Genomic DNA, 18,092 nt, shown 5'->3' on the forward strand with positions numbered 1-18,092 from the left:
GACACCCTGCATTATTTTTTGAGAATTTATTAAGTTCTGTTCAATTTACTACAGTCAAAAGTCGTTAATTCGGACACCCATAATTCGGAATGATCTATAATCCGGACATCAAAACTAAAAACTTTCTGCGCATGCGCCGCGTTGACACATGCGCAGAGGCGTTCACGCGTGCGCGTAAGACCTTTTACGACTGCGCATATGAGTGTGCGCAAGTGCAGAATACGTTTTCGCGTGCGCATTTTATGTATAATGGACGTATAAGCTAAATAATTATCTATTTCAGTTAATGTTGATGATTGCGTTCTTCCTTAATTTTCGAATTGCATCCGGCTTATTATTTTTTGCAGACTGTAAGAGCAATTTTATAAAAGTAAGCTTAAACTTTCGATTATATCAAATAGAATTTCCGATATATATTTGTTAATATGTAAAGGATCTAAAGCGAAAGTATGTTTTGAAATCCGAAATCTGTTTATCAATTTCACGCTGCTCGGCGGCGGGCGCGTAATGAATTGGAAGTTGATTTGTCAGCACTATCCTTATCTTCAGCGCAGATGTTTTTATTTTATTTGGCTTATAATTCCTTACCAAATGTAGTATTTCATCTCGGTATGCTCCGTCTTTGATATGATTTAAAACAAGTTTCTCGTCATTATAATTCGCTTCCGATAGCGAAGAAAAGTGACAGAGGTTATTGAAAACAAAAAAATTTCGATTGACAAATTAGTCGGTGTTCTTGACACAGCAATTATAGGACTTGAACGGCGGAACTTTGTAACTGAACAAGAAATTATGTCTGTTTAATAGAATTAAAGAGAAAGTATTATCACATGAAACGAAGCAAAACTTAAACAACTTACATTGAAAGAAATGTTTAATAAAGTAAACAAATAAATATTAAGCTTTTACTTTTTGCAAATTTTGATACCCTTTAGATCATAATTGTTCTTTATTTCATAAATTACGGTTTCATATTTTTAATTTTAGAATTTCTGCATGCCATCTTACGAGATTTAAACTGATGATCTATAATCCGTAAAAATCGATAATCCGGAATCGCCGAAGTCCCGACGAGTCCGGATTAACGACTTTTGACTGTATTCCAAATGCTTTTCTATATATTAACAAATGAAAATAATAGCCAAATTAACAAACAGAGGAAATGTCAAACAAATTAAATAATGAAACTTATTACAAAATAAATTAACCAATGGCAGTCATTACCTATCTGCACCAAAACAAGCAATTTGTCCAATGGGTAGGGAGACAAAATTTGGATGCACTATAACTTGACTTCCCCTCCCGCTGGTCCAAAAGATCCTTATGTTCTTGCGCCAACTGACTTAATTCACTAAACTACTAAGAGTTTCATACGTAAGCAAATTCTGCCTCATTAGACTTAACACCAGTTTAAATTGTTGATAATTCAACAACTATTGCATGCAGATTAACTAAATGCGTAAAAACCTTAACCAGAGCATGAGGACAATTTAATTAGTAAAAAATGAAAAAAAAAACATACTTCATCCTTGATTGTCGAAAGAATTCCTTCAACAGTTGTATATCGACTGCCAAATGCAGCTGCTCCAACTTCCAATTCTAGTTCTTTGATAGAAATTGCACATGTATCTGACTGAATAGAATTACAAAAAACTTTACAGTTTTCGTCAGGTAATTTAAACACCTATTTAAAGAGATTAGGTAATTTAAACAGATTAAAAACAATTTATTATAATACTATATTTGTTGAAATCCAAAATTACATGCAAACTTCAGTTTCATATGTTTTGAGAGCAAGTTCTAAGTAACAGCTATCTGATGTTTTTAATGTCTGCATGAAGTTCTGAGAGTTCAAAAAGGAATTTCATAAATCTCAATACAAAAAAGACATAGTTATCACAAATTCCAGACATGCCATTCCAATTGCATTACATACATCTTTTTTACAAATATCAATTGTTGGTCTAGTATTTAATTCTTATTAGAGGTGATTGCGACCCCATTGCAAAAATCTTAAAAACTATTATGGAATAAAAATGCCATATTATAAATAATTCAGAATATTAATACGAAATGCATACAAACAAGCATACATATATATTTTCTAACAAATATGTTTTCTTGAAATTGATTCAGAATTAATTTATGTTTCCCTATATCATTTCATCCAGATGCCTAACATTTTGGTCTCAGCATTTAAAAACTGATTGCAACATTTTAGCATGTTTGGGAAGAGAGGGGAGATTCAGTCTGTTGATATACAGTGATGAACAGCTGCTGATAAGGTGACAGATTCTAATCTGGGTGTGCTACAGAAGAGTAACTGAGTGACTAGCTTTTTTCTTTCCTTCTTCTCAGTCCTTCATGTAGATATGTAAGGACAGTGTTAAAACTCTCTCATAATGACTCATTATTGAACGCTCTCTGTACATATATTGTGAATGTTATTCTATGTTAAACATCTGTTAATGTGTTAAATAAATGTATTTCGTTTACCATTTTGCGTTCAACTTCCTTACGGATTATGATGATGCTGGGCACTACCGAGAAGATAAGGAACTAAATTGTTCTTTTCTTTACTTTGGTAATTTGTGGTAGAAATATTTCACAACATAATCTCTGAAAAATGACTCCATTTATAGTTTCCTTTCCTGAAGTCCAGTACCATTGGTAGGACTAAATTAATCATTAACCTGGGAGCGCACGCGCTCTTTTGAGTTATACGAGCACGCGCCCTGGGTCCAAAAGACCCGGCTCCTGTTTTTTGAAGAAAAAACTGTTACTCTTCAGGTAAAAGTCTTACACTTATGCCAAAATTTTATGATTAAACTTAAAGAATATGCAAACTATAAATACTAATATTTTAATTTCAATTTCTGTAATATTCCTTATGAAATAAAATTTTTTAAAGGAATAGAAAAACATATTATATTAATATAGAATTTATTAGGAATTCATTATATTCTTATTCAGGTTAGTCAGGAGTTATTATTCAGGTTTATCACGGATATACTGCTTGAAAGAACGTCTTTCTCGTAAGGCTTCAAGTTTTTCATTAATTGTTATGAACTCACCGACAGTGTGACATTTCTGGCAGTTATTCACAAAATCTTCAAAACTCTCTGATAGGTGCAAGTTTATCTGATTCATTCTTGATGACGCGAGTTCCTATATCATCAAAACGCAAACATCTTTATAAAAAAAAAGAAAACATTTGTAGGATATAGTTTTGTGGAAAATTTCCAAGCCGGTTCCTTCTATTGCCAGCAGATCCCGTACATTTACATGAGATGACTTGATGTCACAAAAATATAAAAGACCTATTAAAAGTGAAAATTTCAGTTAGAGTTGTGTTATGAGCATCTCTCTCTCTTTGAAAGCTGTCAGAAATAGATGCAATATAAATATTTGTATAACTGATGACTTTCAGCAACATTTGTTCTCTTAGTAAAAGTTACCACGGTTCAGTTGAAGTCTACACATATTTTGCCTTAACGATGTTTCCAGGCAAATTAGTAATAATATTATGAGCAGGTGTTCTAACATCAACTTTAGACTTTCTTTTTACAATTAGGTTTTTCTCTTTTCCAAGAAAGCAATAAATGTCAGTCTCATTTTCGTTTTCAGTAAATTACACGGCATGTTAGCTGTTTTCTTTACTACCACAAAAGAACTACCTTACAGCAATGCGAATAGGCGCACTGGGTCTGAAAGACCCGATCTGATTAAAACAAAACTTCAAATAAAATTTACGGCAAAAAACTTCGGAAACATAAAGAAGATGGCCTTGGAGGAGACTACACTGAATTACAACCACTTGGGGAAAAATAGAGGCATTTTCAGAAAGGTTTCTTTAATCGGGCGGGTCTATTGGACCCAGCGCGTGCGCTCGCGGGTTAAGCAATGCAAGCATGTACTATATAAGCTTAGGTCAAGAAGAAAAGGGCCCAACCATGGAATGCAAAGGGTAGCTAAACTGAAACTGAGAGGGAGAGAAGGAATAAAGAAAAAAAAATGGACATAAGCATATGTAAGGGCAGTGCATAAGGTCTTAACCCCGCCTTGATGATCAGCAAGACATTTTGATACAGACACTGACTTTTCACTTTATGTATTAAACTAGAACTTGAAGTATGCACATTAAACAAGTATTGGATGTAAGAAACTGCTACAGGGAAGAGAATGGTTCCAGGAATGTAAAGAATCATAGTAAGGTGTCAAGTTATTCAACAGATTACTCCTAATAAATTTACAAGAAGGATCTTCAAAAGAATTTTCTGCTGCATAAGCATTTTGTAACATGCTGCACAAGTATTTTGTAATATCATGAGAAGAAAAAATACTTCTCAGCCTGCCTAGCATCTATGCTATCAGTTTTCAAGGACATTTTATATGCTGTAACAAGACAAAGCATATAAATAAATGAACTTTAAGCAAAAGGTTCATGTAAGCAAGTTAAAACAGATTTTAATCAGTTTTATGAATGAATATAAGGTACTTTCCATCTTCTTTTAGACCGAATATTTCAGGCCATGGAGGTAGGAAGTTAAATGAAGTGGCCCTAAACAGGTTTCCCCATACCCTGGTTTGAAGCACTGACGATCCCTTCTTTGGTGACCAAAACATTGGGTAATTTACCATTGAGTTCAATGGGTTTTGACATGATCGGATGTAAATATTTTGTAATTACGTCGTAAATATGCATATAAATGTACTATTTTCTTTTCTACAGTACTTCAGAATTCTAAGTATAGGAAAAGAATACATTTTTAAACAACATTTCATTCTGAACGGAATTAAATGCTATACTTTTCACAGAACAGTTTGCTCAGAATGGTTTAATTTGAAATATTTTCACAAGTTTTCGTTAATTACATTAGAAAAAAAAATAAGGTAATTCAATTTGATTCAGTTAAGGATTATAAAAATTAAGATCAAAGTTTACTGTATTATTAAAATTATGCATTATTTCTTTTCTATTTTTTTCTATTTATAGAGCTTCTTCCTAAAATACTTTCTCAAATATGACATGATTTTTTAGCTTCTAAGGCATCTTTTAAATCGAAACTATAAGTCAGTTTACACTTAATACTCTATTCGGTCCATTTCAAATTAGAGAACCTTTTAATTTAATAGCGAAATACTTTAAATAGTACTTATATTAACTGAAAATAACTTTAAATAGTACTTATATACTTATATTAACTTTAAATAGTACTTATATAACTTATACTGAATATTACTGAAAGGGAATACAGTAAGGATTATTTTTTAAATATTATTTAAAATTTGTAACTGACTTATTAGAAAATGTAAGGGGAATAATTCTTTTAATTATACTTATCACATTTTTTTTACCCTTAATTTCAACAATATGTATTCCAAAACTCTTCTTTATTACTTTTTTAAATACACATCTCATAGAAATTGCTTTACAATACCTTTTAACAGATTGCTTCCCAGTACGAACAATTCTTACTTAAATAGTTTTATAACGTATTTGTCAACAGGATGTCAATTTATGTTTACAATTCAATGTTAATATTATTATATATTTAGATAATATTTATAATCATTATAAATTTACATACATTTAATAATTAGTCTTCACAGTAACAGTATCATTAATCTTCACAGTAACTTTCACAGTTATTTATGAATGAATAAATCCTTCATTTCAAATACATTTATAAATAATTTAATAAATATTTAGGTATTTTGTTAAAGGCAGATACATGCCTTTTGGAAGCACATGCACAAATACGCATATATATTTCATATTTTTCATTTCCGGCATGTGGAAATCTTTAATTTCTGTGCATTCACTATATTTTTCGAGTGAAGTAATTTACACTAATTTTAAAAAGTACATGTTACAATAATATGTGGATGTGAAAAAAATTTATTTTATTTAAAACATTTTGGCGTCTGGAACATAAAATAAAAGTAGCGAATACTGTATTAAGGGTATCGAAAAATGAAATTTTAAAGGTACGGTGAGGTATTTTTTATTCTTTGAGCATAACTTTTTTTGCTAAAATCTGTATTTTTATAGTTCAACAGCTTAAAATTTTATGAAAAAAATTCATAATCAAAATCGCTACTGTTAGTTATCGAAAAATAACCAAGATGTGATTTTTGCGTAAATGTCGCTAAACTATACAAATTGCTATTATCCATCATACTAGGAATGTTTCTTTTATGTGGAAGTGTCCCGTTTTTCGATTTGTATGGAACTGTCATGTGTCGAAATACTATCAGAGCACTGTCAAAAGAGCTACTGAATGTAAACAAAAAACTGAAAGCTGACCGAAGCTTCGGAGCAGTGCTTCACTTCTAATGACGATTTGGCCACTCCTTCCTTTCTTACCTCCATGTTTCAGGCAAAATTTCACAATATTTTTTCTCCTCTCCCCTTTATTTGAGTAAACTCAGTTCACTCAGACAAGAAGTTTAACTTCTTACCGAGCTTTATTCAGTCTATGAACAGCCTTCATAGTCTAAAAATGCAAATTTTTTATAATAACTGAATGATATAGCTATTCTAAAATTACATTTCAGAAAGATAATGAGTGTACATTTTATAAATCTAGAAACTTTGGATTTGAAAGCATAAAAAATGCTGAATTCCAGTTTTATCTGGACCAAAATCACCTCCGTCTTCAAGCACAATTTAAAAATAATATCAAGATTCAGGTAAAGATTGCACTAGGTGGCAAAATGATTGCGCCAGCCCTGGGTGCTACTGTAGAGCTATCAGATATTTTTAGAGTAAGAAACACTAAAAATCAACTAGGATGATTGAGTCATCACAGGGATTCAGGCCTTGGATCTTCCAGTGCTAGTTGGATGCACTACCCGTTATATAATGAGAACACACAAGGGAAGAAGCTCATTTTTAAAAAATTACTTTTTAAAACTAGAATGACTATTCATTGGAACCATGGAATCATTTGACTTAGAATTAGGAGCTGCCAATTACCCCATCCAAATATAAATTTATTACTGGATTCGGAGATATATGCTCTTTTTACACATTAGTTATTACTTTTTGCTCATATACAGGGGTTGGACAAAAATATGGAAACACCTTTAAAAAAACATGTTTCTTTGCTTAATATGGTGTAAGAAACCCGTTGGCATCCAAAACAGCTTGCAGTCTCCTCGGAATGGATAAATACAGTTCCTGTATGTTTGCCAAGGGAATATTATACCATTCTTCCTGCAAAATGGTGGCTAGTTCAGATAACGATGTTGGTGGTGGATAATGAGAATGCACTTTCCGTTCCAATGTAGACCACAAAGGTTCGATAATATTCAGGTCTGGTGACTGTGGCGGCCAGGGGAGATGGGACAACTCATCCTCGTGTTTAGAAAACCAGTCCTGGACAATGTGAGCTGTGTGAACACGGCTTTGTTGTCTTGGAAGACACCATCACCATCGGGGAACAAAGTTTGTACCATGGGATGAACTTGATCGGCCAAAATGTTCACATAAATCTTGGCAGTCATATGCCCTGACACAGTTATCATGGGCCTAGCAGAGAAGAGAACCACGATATGGCTTCCCAAACCATAACAGAACCCCCGCCATGTTTCACTCTTAGCAACAAGCAGTCTGTTTAATAGGCTTGAGATGGCGTTCTCCAGACGTAAACTTGGCCAGAAGTGGGAAACAATGTGAAAGAAGACTCATCAGACCATATTACTCGCTTCCACTGCTTTATAGTCCAGGCTTTATGTTCAGGCTCAATTTCAGCACGGCCAGCAATTCCCTGTTTATGAAGCTCCCTTCTAATTGTTTTGGTACTCACAGGGTTTGGTAACACAACATTCATTTCAGCAGTAACTTTTGCAGCTGTGGTCTTCTTATTTTTCGTCACGATTGCCCTTAATGATCGTCTGTCAAGATCACTCAGGACACACTTTCGTCCGCGCTGTGATTTAGCAGATGATGTTTTTCCGCTTTTCAAATATGCGGAATAAATCTTCGATACAGTACCTCTTGAAACACTAAACACCTCGGCTACCTTGCTTACGGAAGCACCTACCATACGTGCTCCAACAATTTGCCCACGTTCGAAGTCTGTTAACTCTGACATAATGCAATGACAACCTCACGTACCAGTACTTTGACAACAACTGAACTGTTTAGCACATTTACGAAGTTGTATAGGTGACGTCAGTAGTTAAAAACGCCAGCGCCACCTACATATTTCATTAAAATCAATCTTTCTTTTCAAACATGCATTTCACAAGGTGTTTCCATATTTTTGTCCATCCACTGTATATAAGTTTTGATAAACTGTTATAAATTATTCTTCCTAAAATTTCAAACAGAAAAATTTCCACTGCTCATTAATTTCTACAAATTCAATTATATTCAGAAGAATTCTCTCACAGACTATAATCAAAACACACACATAAAAAAATATAAATGTGTGATAGTATGATAGATGACTGCTCATATAACTTTTTTTTAAACCTACAGACACAAAAAATTAATAATTCCTTTTATTTATCAAAAAAATTCAGAAGATTTCTTTTAGAGTTACTAATTGATCATAATGTAAATCCATCAAAAGATTTTATTTACTTGCTGATGATGTAGAAGAAACTTATCACAAATTAACTGTGATTTAGTGAAATATTAAATGCTCATTCAACTCCCAGTTTACGGAGGGTGAAATGAGCTGTGCTTATTTAAGGAGTGAAGTCTGTTCATTTGGGAATGAGAGAAAAATTACTTTTATAAAGCATCAGCATGAAAGAAACAAATCATATGCAGATTTTTGACTTTTTCACATGTATCTAAATTTAATGACATTTTTTTGAAGTTTTACTCTAAGTGTTCTTTACCGTTTTTCTTTCATTTACAACTTAGTTCCTTCTTCCCTAATTTATGCATTTAATAAAGTTTATTCTTTTATTGTTTTCAGTGTATTTTTTCCTCTTTGAATGCTGATATAATTTAGGTAATGAAATGAACATTAAATTGCTTGAAAATATAGGTAAATTCTTTACAGTATTTTTCAGTTAATAATGAGTTATTTCTCTTTACTGTGTTTCTTTAACTGCTCTTAGATTAACTGTGATTTTGGATTAATTGGGATTTTGAATCAATATACAAAAAATAACAAGAATTCTAAACAAAGAAAAAATATGCAATGAAAGAAAATAAATAACCTGCAATCAACAGTGAAGAAGAAAAATTAAATGTGAATTATATAAGATAAATCATTCAAACAAATACTTCTGCACATAAAATTACAGCAGAGGGAAGTCAATCTATCACTTTTAATTGAACAGAGGATGAAAACAACTAAGCCAGCAAATAATATGTTGTAACATTTTATTAATGACAATGTTAAAAAAAACTACTTTTTAAGAAAAGTGTTACAGAATGTTTTACGCTCCTTTGCTGAATAATATTTTAACTGAAAACATGATTCAAGATTTAATAATTACCAGTGAAGCTTGATATCACATCTTATTCATATTTTTCCTTACATACAATAACTTTTTTTTCCTTCAGTTGTCGTAACTGGTCGCAGGACAGGTGTATAAATATTGATTGCATACAATAAGATGTGATTTGAAAACTAAACCTGAAAGCCCTGGACACTAAAAAGAATAAACTAATGGAAACTATTAGAAATAAACTTACTGAAATTTATAATGACATAACATTTTAATATGGTACTTGTTACGCATATTGAGGGCCACATGCAATGTGTTGCTGCGATACTTTGCTCTCAGATTGAGAGTCAAGAAAAAAAGGAATACAAGCAAACACCTTTCTTTACATGTAATTCATGTATGAAATACTGTACCAGACATTTACAAATGATTAATGCAGTAAAATGCTAGTTCAGAAATGATGGATGATAGAATAAACAATGTTAGGTACTTATGCACTATCCCATCAATCCCGAAACTGTTGCCAGGTATTATAATTTCGTGCCAATTATGGATAAGCATAAAGTCACAATACACTCATAACATCTGCACTTTTGCTTGAGGATAACCACAAATAAACAATGGCGAGGCAATATGAAAAATTGTGAAATGAGAGTATCCATTCAAAAAGGAGCATGTTTCAAGCGGGGCTGTGGAGTTGGAGTCGCAATCAGAGTCAGGTAGATTTTTGGGTAAAAGGAGTTGGAGTCACTAAAATACACGTCGACTCCGACTCCAGTTTTTGTTGAACAGTTTGAATTTGAAATTAAATTAAAGTGAATTGAAAAAAAAAATAATGACAAACTCGGTAAATATTTTTATTTATGGACTATATATAGTCGATTCCGGTTAATCGTACCACATTGGGAAGCGATCATTTTCATTCTAATAACTGGCTGGTCCGATTACACGAACATGTCCTATATTGTAAGATGGACATGCTATATGTAGCAAACAGTCAATGCACATGTAAATCATGTACTAATATATAATTATGAACTTTATGGTGCGGTACACATGTATGGCAAACATACATGTACAAACAAGAAATACCGTCGAACTTTTTTCATTGAGAAAATTAATTTAGAAATAAATTCTAAGAAACAATCTACACGATACTCAACATGCGAAGCACAAAAAAAACAATTTCATACCAAGTTGCAGTCAACATTTGAAGAACTTATCCAATGTGATCTGAGGCGTGAACGAAATCGCCACAAACATCTAACACAGCAATGGGACTGCCTTCATTTCCCTCCTGCATGAAATACCGATGTAAAGTTTCAATGCATTTCCTCGCATCCTGTGTTGTCACTTGCACCAACTTATTATCGGTATCATCATCAACACTTTCTTGGTCTTCCGATGCTGTCGTGTGTTTTGCTGCAACGAGTGCAGCGTCGTAATCTTCATTTTCATCGTAGCATTGAAGCTCGTTGTCAATGGATAAAAATTCTTTGCAATTTTGTACCTGTTGAAGTTCCACATGTAAATCATCATTTTCACTTTCAATTAGCATGTCCACATCCATCTCCAAAACCAAGTGCTTAAAGCCACAGTGAGAAAAATAGTTCTGAATTGTCTCACTGCTCACTTTTCGCCAGCTGTCGACCACAAATGCAACTGCTTGTAAAGATGTTGACCTTTGCACTGACTTCGCTGGCTTTTGAGGATGAGGTCAGCAAACTTTCTTCAATTGCTTCAAGGATGTAATTAACCAACCTTGCATGATAAAAGGTCTTCAAATTTTTTATGATGCCCATCCATTGGCTGGACCAAAGCTGTGGTCCTGGGAGGTAGAAATTCCAATTGGACGTTCATCAAGCAATGTAAATGAGGATGTGCTACACAATTGTCAAGAAGAAGCAGCACTTTTTTCGACTGGCATTGTAGCTCTCTGTTCCAATTCTTCAGCCATTCTTTAAAAAGTTTAGAAGTAATCCACGCATTTCTGTTCGCACGATACACAACTGGTAAACTCTCCATCCTAAGTCCTTTAAAGCAGCGAGGCTTAGTGCTTTTTCTTATAACGAACAGCTTCCTCTTGTCCGTTCCTGACATGTTTGAGCAGCACAAGACAGTTATGCAATCCATTGCTTTTTTGGAGCCAGAGAGTGGAACATGTTTGTAACTTAACGAGCTGTCCGCCGTAACACGATAATACAGCCCAGTCTCATCAACATGGTAGATGTCATCTGCTGAAAAACTTTCAAGAAGCTCGGGCAGTTTTGTTGATTTCCATTCGTCAGCATTTGCACTAACAGCACTTTTGTTCTCGCCATGTGCTTTCTTGAATTTTATGTCATGTCTAGATTTCCATCGAGACAACCAACCGTCCATAGCTTTAAAGTCATTGTGGCGCAGCTTTTTAGTGAGTTCTTCTGCTTTGCATTTTAACCTTGGACCACTTACTCGCACAGATCATCCAGTAACAATGGCAAACCATTCGTTAAGGGCCTCATCGATATCTGGGTCATTGCCTTCATGCTTCCTTTTTTTGAAAGTTCCTTCACATTGTGCCCATTCTTCTTGCAGCTCATTCTTTTGTTTTATCAAGTGCGCAATTGTAGTCTTTGCCAATCCGGTTATTTCCACCAATCGACGCTGACTAGTGTTTCATGGTTGCTGCTTGATCTTATCAAGAAAACCAATTTTTCAGCTAACGTCAAGTCCCGTCGTGGCATTTTGGCAGGGGAGACAAGACACACACGCAGTTGACTGATTAAAGTGGTCTGAAGAAACTTTGGTGTTTCGGGTTCAAGATGTTGAGGTCCAGAGGGAGATAAAATGCTCGCCATTCAAAGCTTTGGCACTAAAATCATCCCAAAAAGGTGACGAAATGATAGCTTTCTCGTGTAAACTTTAATCATGATTGACAGGCAGGAATTCCTTTCAAGTGGAGCCAGACACTCTATTGTTCATTTCCTCGAAACTCGGAGGCGCAGGTCAAAGAATATGGTGCGCGTGTTCACCTCCCACCAGTTTTGCTTCTGTCATGCACTTGTCAAGGAATTCCTGACCTTTGATAAAGCATTTTCCTGGGGAGCCGCAACTACAGATCCTCCCATATGTCGCAGACCACCTGTACATCTGCTGTATGCGGCCGACTTATAGCTTCTGTTTCTTATTCGCTCTCACGTTTTTTGGTCTGTTTACACAGAATTTTGGTCCAAATAAGTGAGTAATATTAGCCTTATGTACAAAGGATTTGTTCTGGTTCTTTAGCATTTGGTCCGAAAAAGTGGCTGGTCTGATTATCTAGTGGTCCAATTAACTGGAATCGACTGTACATTAATAAATAGTTATTTTCAATTTTATTGACATATTAGTAAATAAATATAAGGGAACATGATGGATGTGATATTTGCCATTATTGATTAAACTGATTCATTTAGTTACTAATCTCACTGGTGAATTGAGGTAAGCTGCAAGGTGAATTGCACTGGTGAATTGAGGAACTCCCAAAATTGATGCCATTCTAAGGAAGCGAGCAGGAGAAGAGCAAAGCAATGGAGAAGTACATATCTGATGATATAGTGGTTGTTAGGATTAAGAACTTTTTCAGAAGATGTAAATAACCCTAATATTTCTCAAACAGAAAGACTGAGAAATGATCTTGCAGAACTAGAAATTCTTCTTTCAGCACCGTGTATAGCCACAAAAAAGCTACAATCTGAAGAATTGACAGGAGACGAGAATGTTAGAATATGTAGATAACCTTAATATTTCACTAACAGAAAGACTGGAATGATCTTGCAGAATTGGAAACTCTTCTTTCTATACTGTATATAGCCACCAAAAAGCTACAATCTGAAGAATTAACAAGAGGCAGGACAGGAAGAATACGATGTTTGTTCTTTCTGAAATGGAGGGTTTATAGCAGAAGGAATAATTTCTTCAATGAAGAAAAGAAAAACTAGTTTGCTAGACAGTAAGATCACGCTCGGTTCAACATATGTAGATCCAAAATGCCAAATTTTGTTGGATGACAAACAAATTAAAATGGCAAAGAAAACCATCTATGAACTTTCATTAAGAATGAAATTATTCTCAGAGCAACTGGGGTATTCAAATCAGGACAGTCAAACTGCAGATATTGCAACCAAGTCTCTATCATCTTCTTCGAACGATGAATTAGATTTTGAGAAATATTTGGATAATATTGAAAAGGTTAATGCAAAGCGAATGAAAATAAAGAACCAAGAGCCTTTAGATATAAAAATGAAAAAATACAAACAAGATTTATACATCGCCTTTTACGAAATAGACAAATATGATTGCTCTTGCAAGACACCTCTTTTAGAACTTACAAAAATCTATCCTGAAAAGTTAAAGGAAGTAGCCATAACAGTAACAGCTCTTCTTCCTACTCAAGTCAGTATGGAAAGACTCTTCTCAATTCAGAAGTTTATTCGATTCAAATCGGATCTATGGTCCTCTAACAAAGAAGATCTTGCTGAAGTTTTACTGTTTCTTAGAAATTACTAATGCCAGTTTTTCCATTTCACAATAAATGCTAATTAAAATTTATAAAAAATAAAAAATTTGCTACGCATATAAAAATATAAAAAATTTGCTAAGCATCAATTTTTATTCTGTAGCATCTACTACTTCTTTTTTATATGTTTACATATATAAGAAGGAGTCAAAGTCGGAGTTATTAAAATTCCAGGAGTCGGAGTCGGTCATTTTCCCTACCAACTCCACAGCCCTGGTTTCGAGGGCTGTAGAATCACATTTGTGACTGCATTTTGATTCATTTACAGTTGCTTGAGGGAATTAACATCTGTTGAATGGAGAAACGAACAGCTGAATATGGCCAATAAAATAATAAAAGACTGGAACAATTACTTGCAGGAAATTTGAATTCAGAGCATTTTAAATAGAGCTTCCAGTAAAACTGAAAGGCCTAACATAACAGTAGAAATCAACAAACCCTGTTTTAAGAGGTGCAAAAATGAAGTAGGTTGAATACTTATACAGCAGCAGCCATTTGGTAGACTGTATAAGGATTGGATTGGATTGGATTATTCAATTACGGCAAAGCACACGGGGCTATCTGCCTAAAGGGAGGGATGCCTTCGTGGAGGACTTTCTAAGGGAAACTGGCTCGTATATACGTTACACATGGGGAAAACCACGAAAACGCCCATGCAGCCAGCTCGTTCGCGGGATTCGAACCTCAGACTGAACTACCAGCGTCTTTACCGCTCGGCCGCTGGTGGGCCGTAGGCTGTATAAGAAGAATGATGAATGTTTTATTGTAAGAGTTGTAGACAGAAGCTCAAATTTCTGCAGGAACAACTGACACATCCTTTGGGAGGATATCTGTCAAATTTCATGGTTAGATGGCAGATAACTTTCACAGTCTACAGAATAATACATAAATACCTCATGTTATTTTTATAGAATTTCATTCAATACCAAAAATGGCTAACAATACGCATGGGAAAATGATCACTGCAAGAACAACAGACCAAAGTTCTGAGGTAGTTCGAGATTACTTTAGAGACATTTCTGTAAGTAATAACAATTCTGCAAAACATTCATTTGTTCAGTATATTTGTCAAAAAAAATAAAGAATGGAAAAAATTACCTTTAATACATCCCTAGATAAATCTTCTTCAGTCTCTATTTTGAGAATAAATCTCACTCCGTATGGTTCGATACCAGATCCACTCTTTACTTCATTCGTTTTATGCCCACAAGCATCACAGGTAGTAGCCATAATGACAACATCTTTAAAATGAGGTATTTTTATGAAAAGAGTTAAGGTATTTTAACAAAAGTAAATGTAACAGAAAATATTAACAACAAAAAAAAAAAAAATTTGAAAGGTTTCAGATTTTAAATTACGTCCAGAGTTTTTTTTTTTTTTTTTTTTTTTTTTTTTTTTACATTTTGTGTGCTACCTTTATTTATTAAATATCAAGTTCTTCGAACTTAAACCATAAAATTCAGTTCCACAGCAATATCACCAAATAATTTTAAACTGAGCATACACAGTCTCACGTGCTGGAGATAAAAATGTTTTTTCTGTACAATGTTGCCATTGCTCACTTTGAAATGCTTGATTTTGTTAATCAGGAAATCGATAATAAAACCAATTCCAATTCCAAATTTCAAATTTGGGCTCCCAGATGCTCATATTCGCAATAGGATTACATAATCCAAAATTTGATGGCTGTAGGTACTGTTGTTTTATCACAATGCGTGAAACATAGATACATTTATGCAGATTCTTCATTACTTGAACTTAATTTACTTGGATTTTCTGTAACAAGCCAAATATATCATTTCTAAATCCTCACTAGAAATACACAAGTATATTTAGCATTCAACACAGAGTACAAGGTATTGAATCTTCTCTTTTCTACTTATTTTATCATATGACCTCTACTTTATCAAATGAAGCCACAAATTTTAAGAAATATAATAGTTAGTAACAACACAATTTAGAAAAAGCTAACTATATTTCAAAAACAAAAGCAATTTGAAGCAGCACATTTTAAAAATTGTGGCATCCCACAGCAGTTAAAAATTTGGCGACTTGAATAAGCATAAAAGAAAATGAAAATACCAGTATAAATTCTCTGGATCTTCTACATGGAAGATTTGGGTTTTTACATGGAAGAATGTTAACTGAAATTAAAAGTTGTAAATTTATAAACTTTCATAATTTTATAAACTGTCTTGTAAATTAACTACATAAAAATACTTTACAAATTTTACACATTTAAAATTTACTTACTTTCTTATGTAGATAAAACAATTTTAACAGAAAAATTTTCCTTAAATTTTTGTATCAAGAAATGAATTTTAATACTCAAAATGAACTATGCACCTCCTTTTCTCCTACAAAAACACAATGTGCATCGTTGATTATTTCGGATTTATAGGTCAGTTTGTATAAAACACCACATGCCATCATAAAAACAAAGTATAATTTAATGAAAATACAAAAAACCAAAAATTAACAGAATTTTTTGGTTAGAAAATACTACCTCAGAAACTCTAGAAATATTGAATACAACTTATGATGAATAAGGTGTTACTAACTATTATATTTCTTAAAATTTGTGGCTTCATTTGATAAAGTAGAGGTCATATGATAAAATAAGTAGAAAAGAGAAGATTCAATACCTTGTACTCTGTGTTGAATGCTAAACATACTTGTGTATTTCTAGTGAGGATTTAGAAATGATATATTTCGCAAAACTCTGAATAGCAAATTTTTTTATAAAGAATATGAAGTATTAACAAAAGAAGACAATAAATTGGAAGGCCTTCACCTTCCAGGAACAACAGTAATTTGTTTCTTGAAGATTTCACAATGAACACAAAGCAATCGACAGTTAATGGTCAAAATTTTATCAAAAACCTTTAAGTAATAGAAATGAGAACTACTTCTTTTAATATGATCCTGAAACAAAGATAGTATGCTCAAAAGCAAATAACATTGTCCCTTACAAAGACCAAAGCACAGACCAATCTTTTCAAGATTAAATGCATACTAAATCCTTTTCTGGCTCAAAAGGCTCAGAACGGACACCACAGGGTTACAGGAACGGAAAAAAATAATTTATTTGCTCTGAGAGAATACTTCAAACTACACAGCCATTATCATCAAAGATTATTTAATAAACCAACAAATTAATGCCCTGAAAATTATTTCTTTTTCTTTGAATTAAAAAAAATCCTTGAAATGTCATAAAATTAAAGGTGCCAGTGTCTGTGCACCTGCACACCATTTATGAAAATAAAATTCAGAAAATTTTTTTAAAAAAAATTTAAAGCATAAATTCAAATTTAAGCAAGAAATTGAGACATATTTGAATATTTTAAGGAACTGTGGGAAGGGTGGCACTCTTATCATAAAAAAATGAGAGAAATTAAATTTACTTTTACATATATACAGCAAATGTTTCAGTTTACCAAAAAGAAATTTCAAAACCTATTTCATATCATTTATAAACTTCTTTAAATTTCACAATCTGGACACTAAAAAACTGCCGAACATGAAAGGCAAACACATTTTAAAACAGGAGAAATGAGAAAAAAGAACATTCGTTGCCATGCTAATTTCCTTAAATTGGAATAATCTTTCAAATAATGTGATTTTAGTAAACTGTAATTACTGTAATGATATCATATAATAAATTATTACGTTCATTAAAAATAATTATCCCAAAATTCCCAAATCACTAAATTAATATTTTCATAGTCAAACTGGTTTTAAAATTGCCAAAATTTTGATAAGCCACCAAATCTAGCAATGAGCAAAAAGGAAAGAACTTGTCATCGATACCATAAAAAGAATGATTTCAAGCAATAACTTACATATTCACAAAAAAATATGTGCTTAATATGCAGATTTGACAACAAACTGCTACATGGCACAAGTTTTTGCATCTTTAGAAAATACTGAAAATATCCAAAAATTAATTTTGCACACAAGATTATACAATTTGAATATGTTTCACAAAAATTACAAAAAATGTATTCAATTTCTTAGATATGAGAATCTGATGAGGACCTTGAAAAGTATTTAAAAAAAGGCCATCAAAAATATTTTATAGCTTTAAGAAGAGCTGGGAAAGATGCATATTTTCACAAGGGATGACACTATTTAT

The 18,092-nt window shown here is 33.0% G+C and overlaps 1 protein-coding gene across 2 annotated transcripts in view; it reads right to left on the bottom strand.

Annotated features, from left to right (window-relative positions):
- The window catches only part of Zpr1 (zinc finger protein Zpr1), a 55,257-nt gene that overhangs the window by 11,935 nt on the left and 25,230 nt on the right, over positions 1 to 18,092 (bottom strand). Inside the window, exons 9-10 of one of the 2 annotated variants that reach the window (XM_085814207.1) lie at positions 15,056 to 15,215; positions 1,523 to 1,684 (exon numbers count right to left, since the gene is read on the bottom strand). In XM_085814207.1, the coding sequence (XP_085670333.1) occupies positions 1,523 to 1,684; positions 15,056 to 15,215 (322 nt within the window). The remainder of the gene's footprint in view (positions 1 to 1,522; positions 1,685 to 15,055; positions 15,216 to 18,092) is intronic. The other variant, XM_085814208.1, reaches the window with a different exon arrangement.

Source organism: Stegodyphus dumicola, chromosome 3 (assembly GCF_044657685.1).
Source record: "Stegodyphus dumicola isolate Sdum_Otavi_A_Nest chromosome 3, ASM4465768v1".
In the NCBI taxonomy this organism is placed as follows: Eukaryota; Metazoa; Arthropoda; class Arachnida; order Araneae; family Eresidae; genus Stegodyphus; species Stegodyphus dumicola.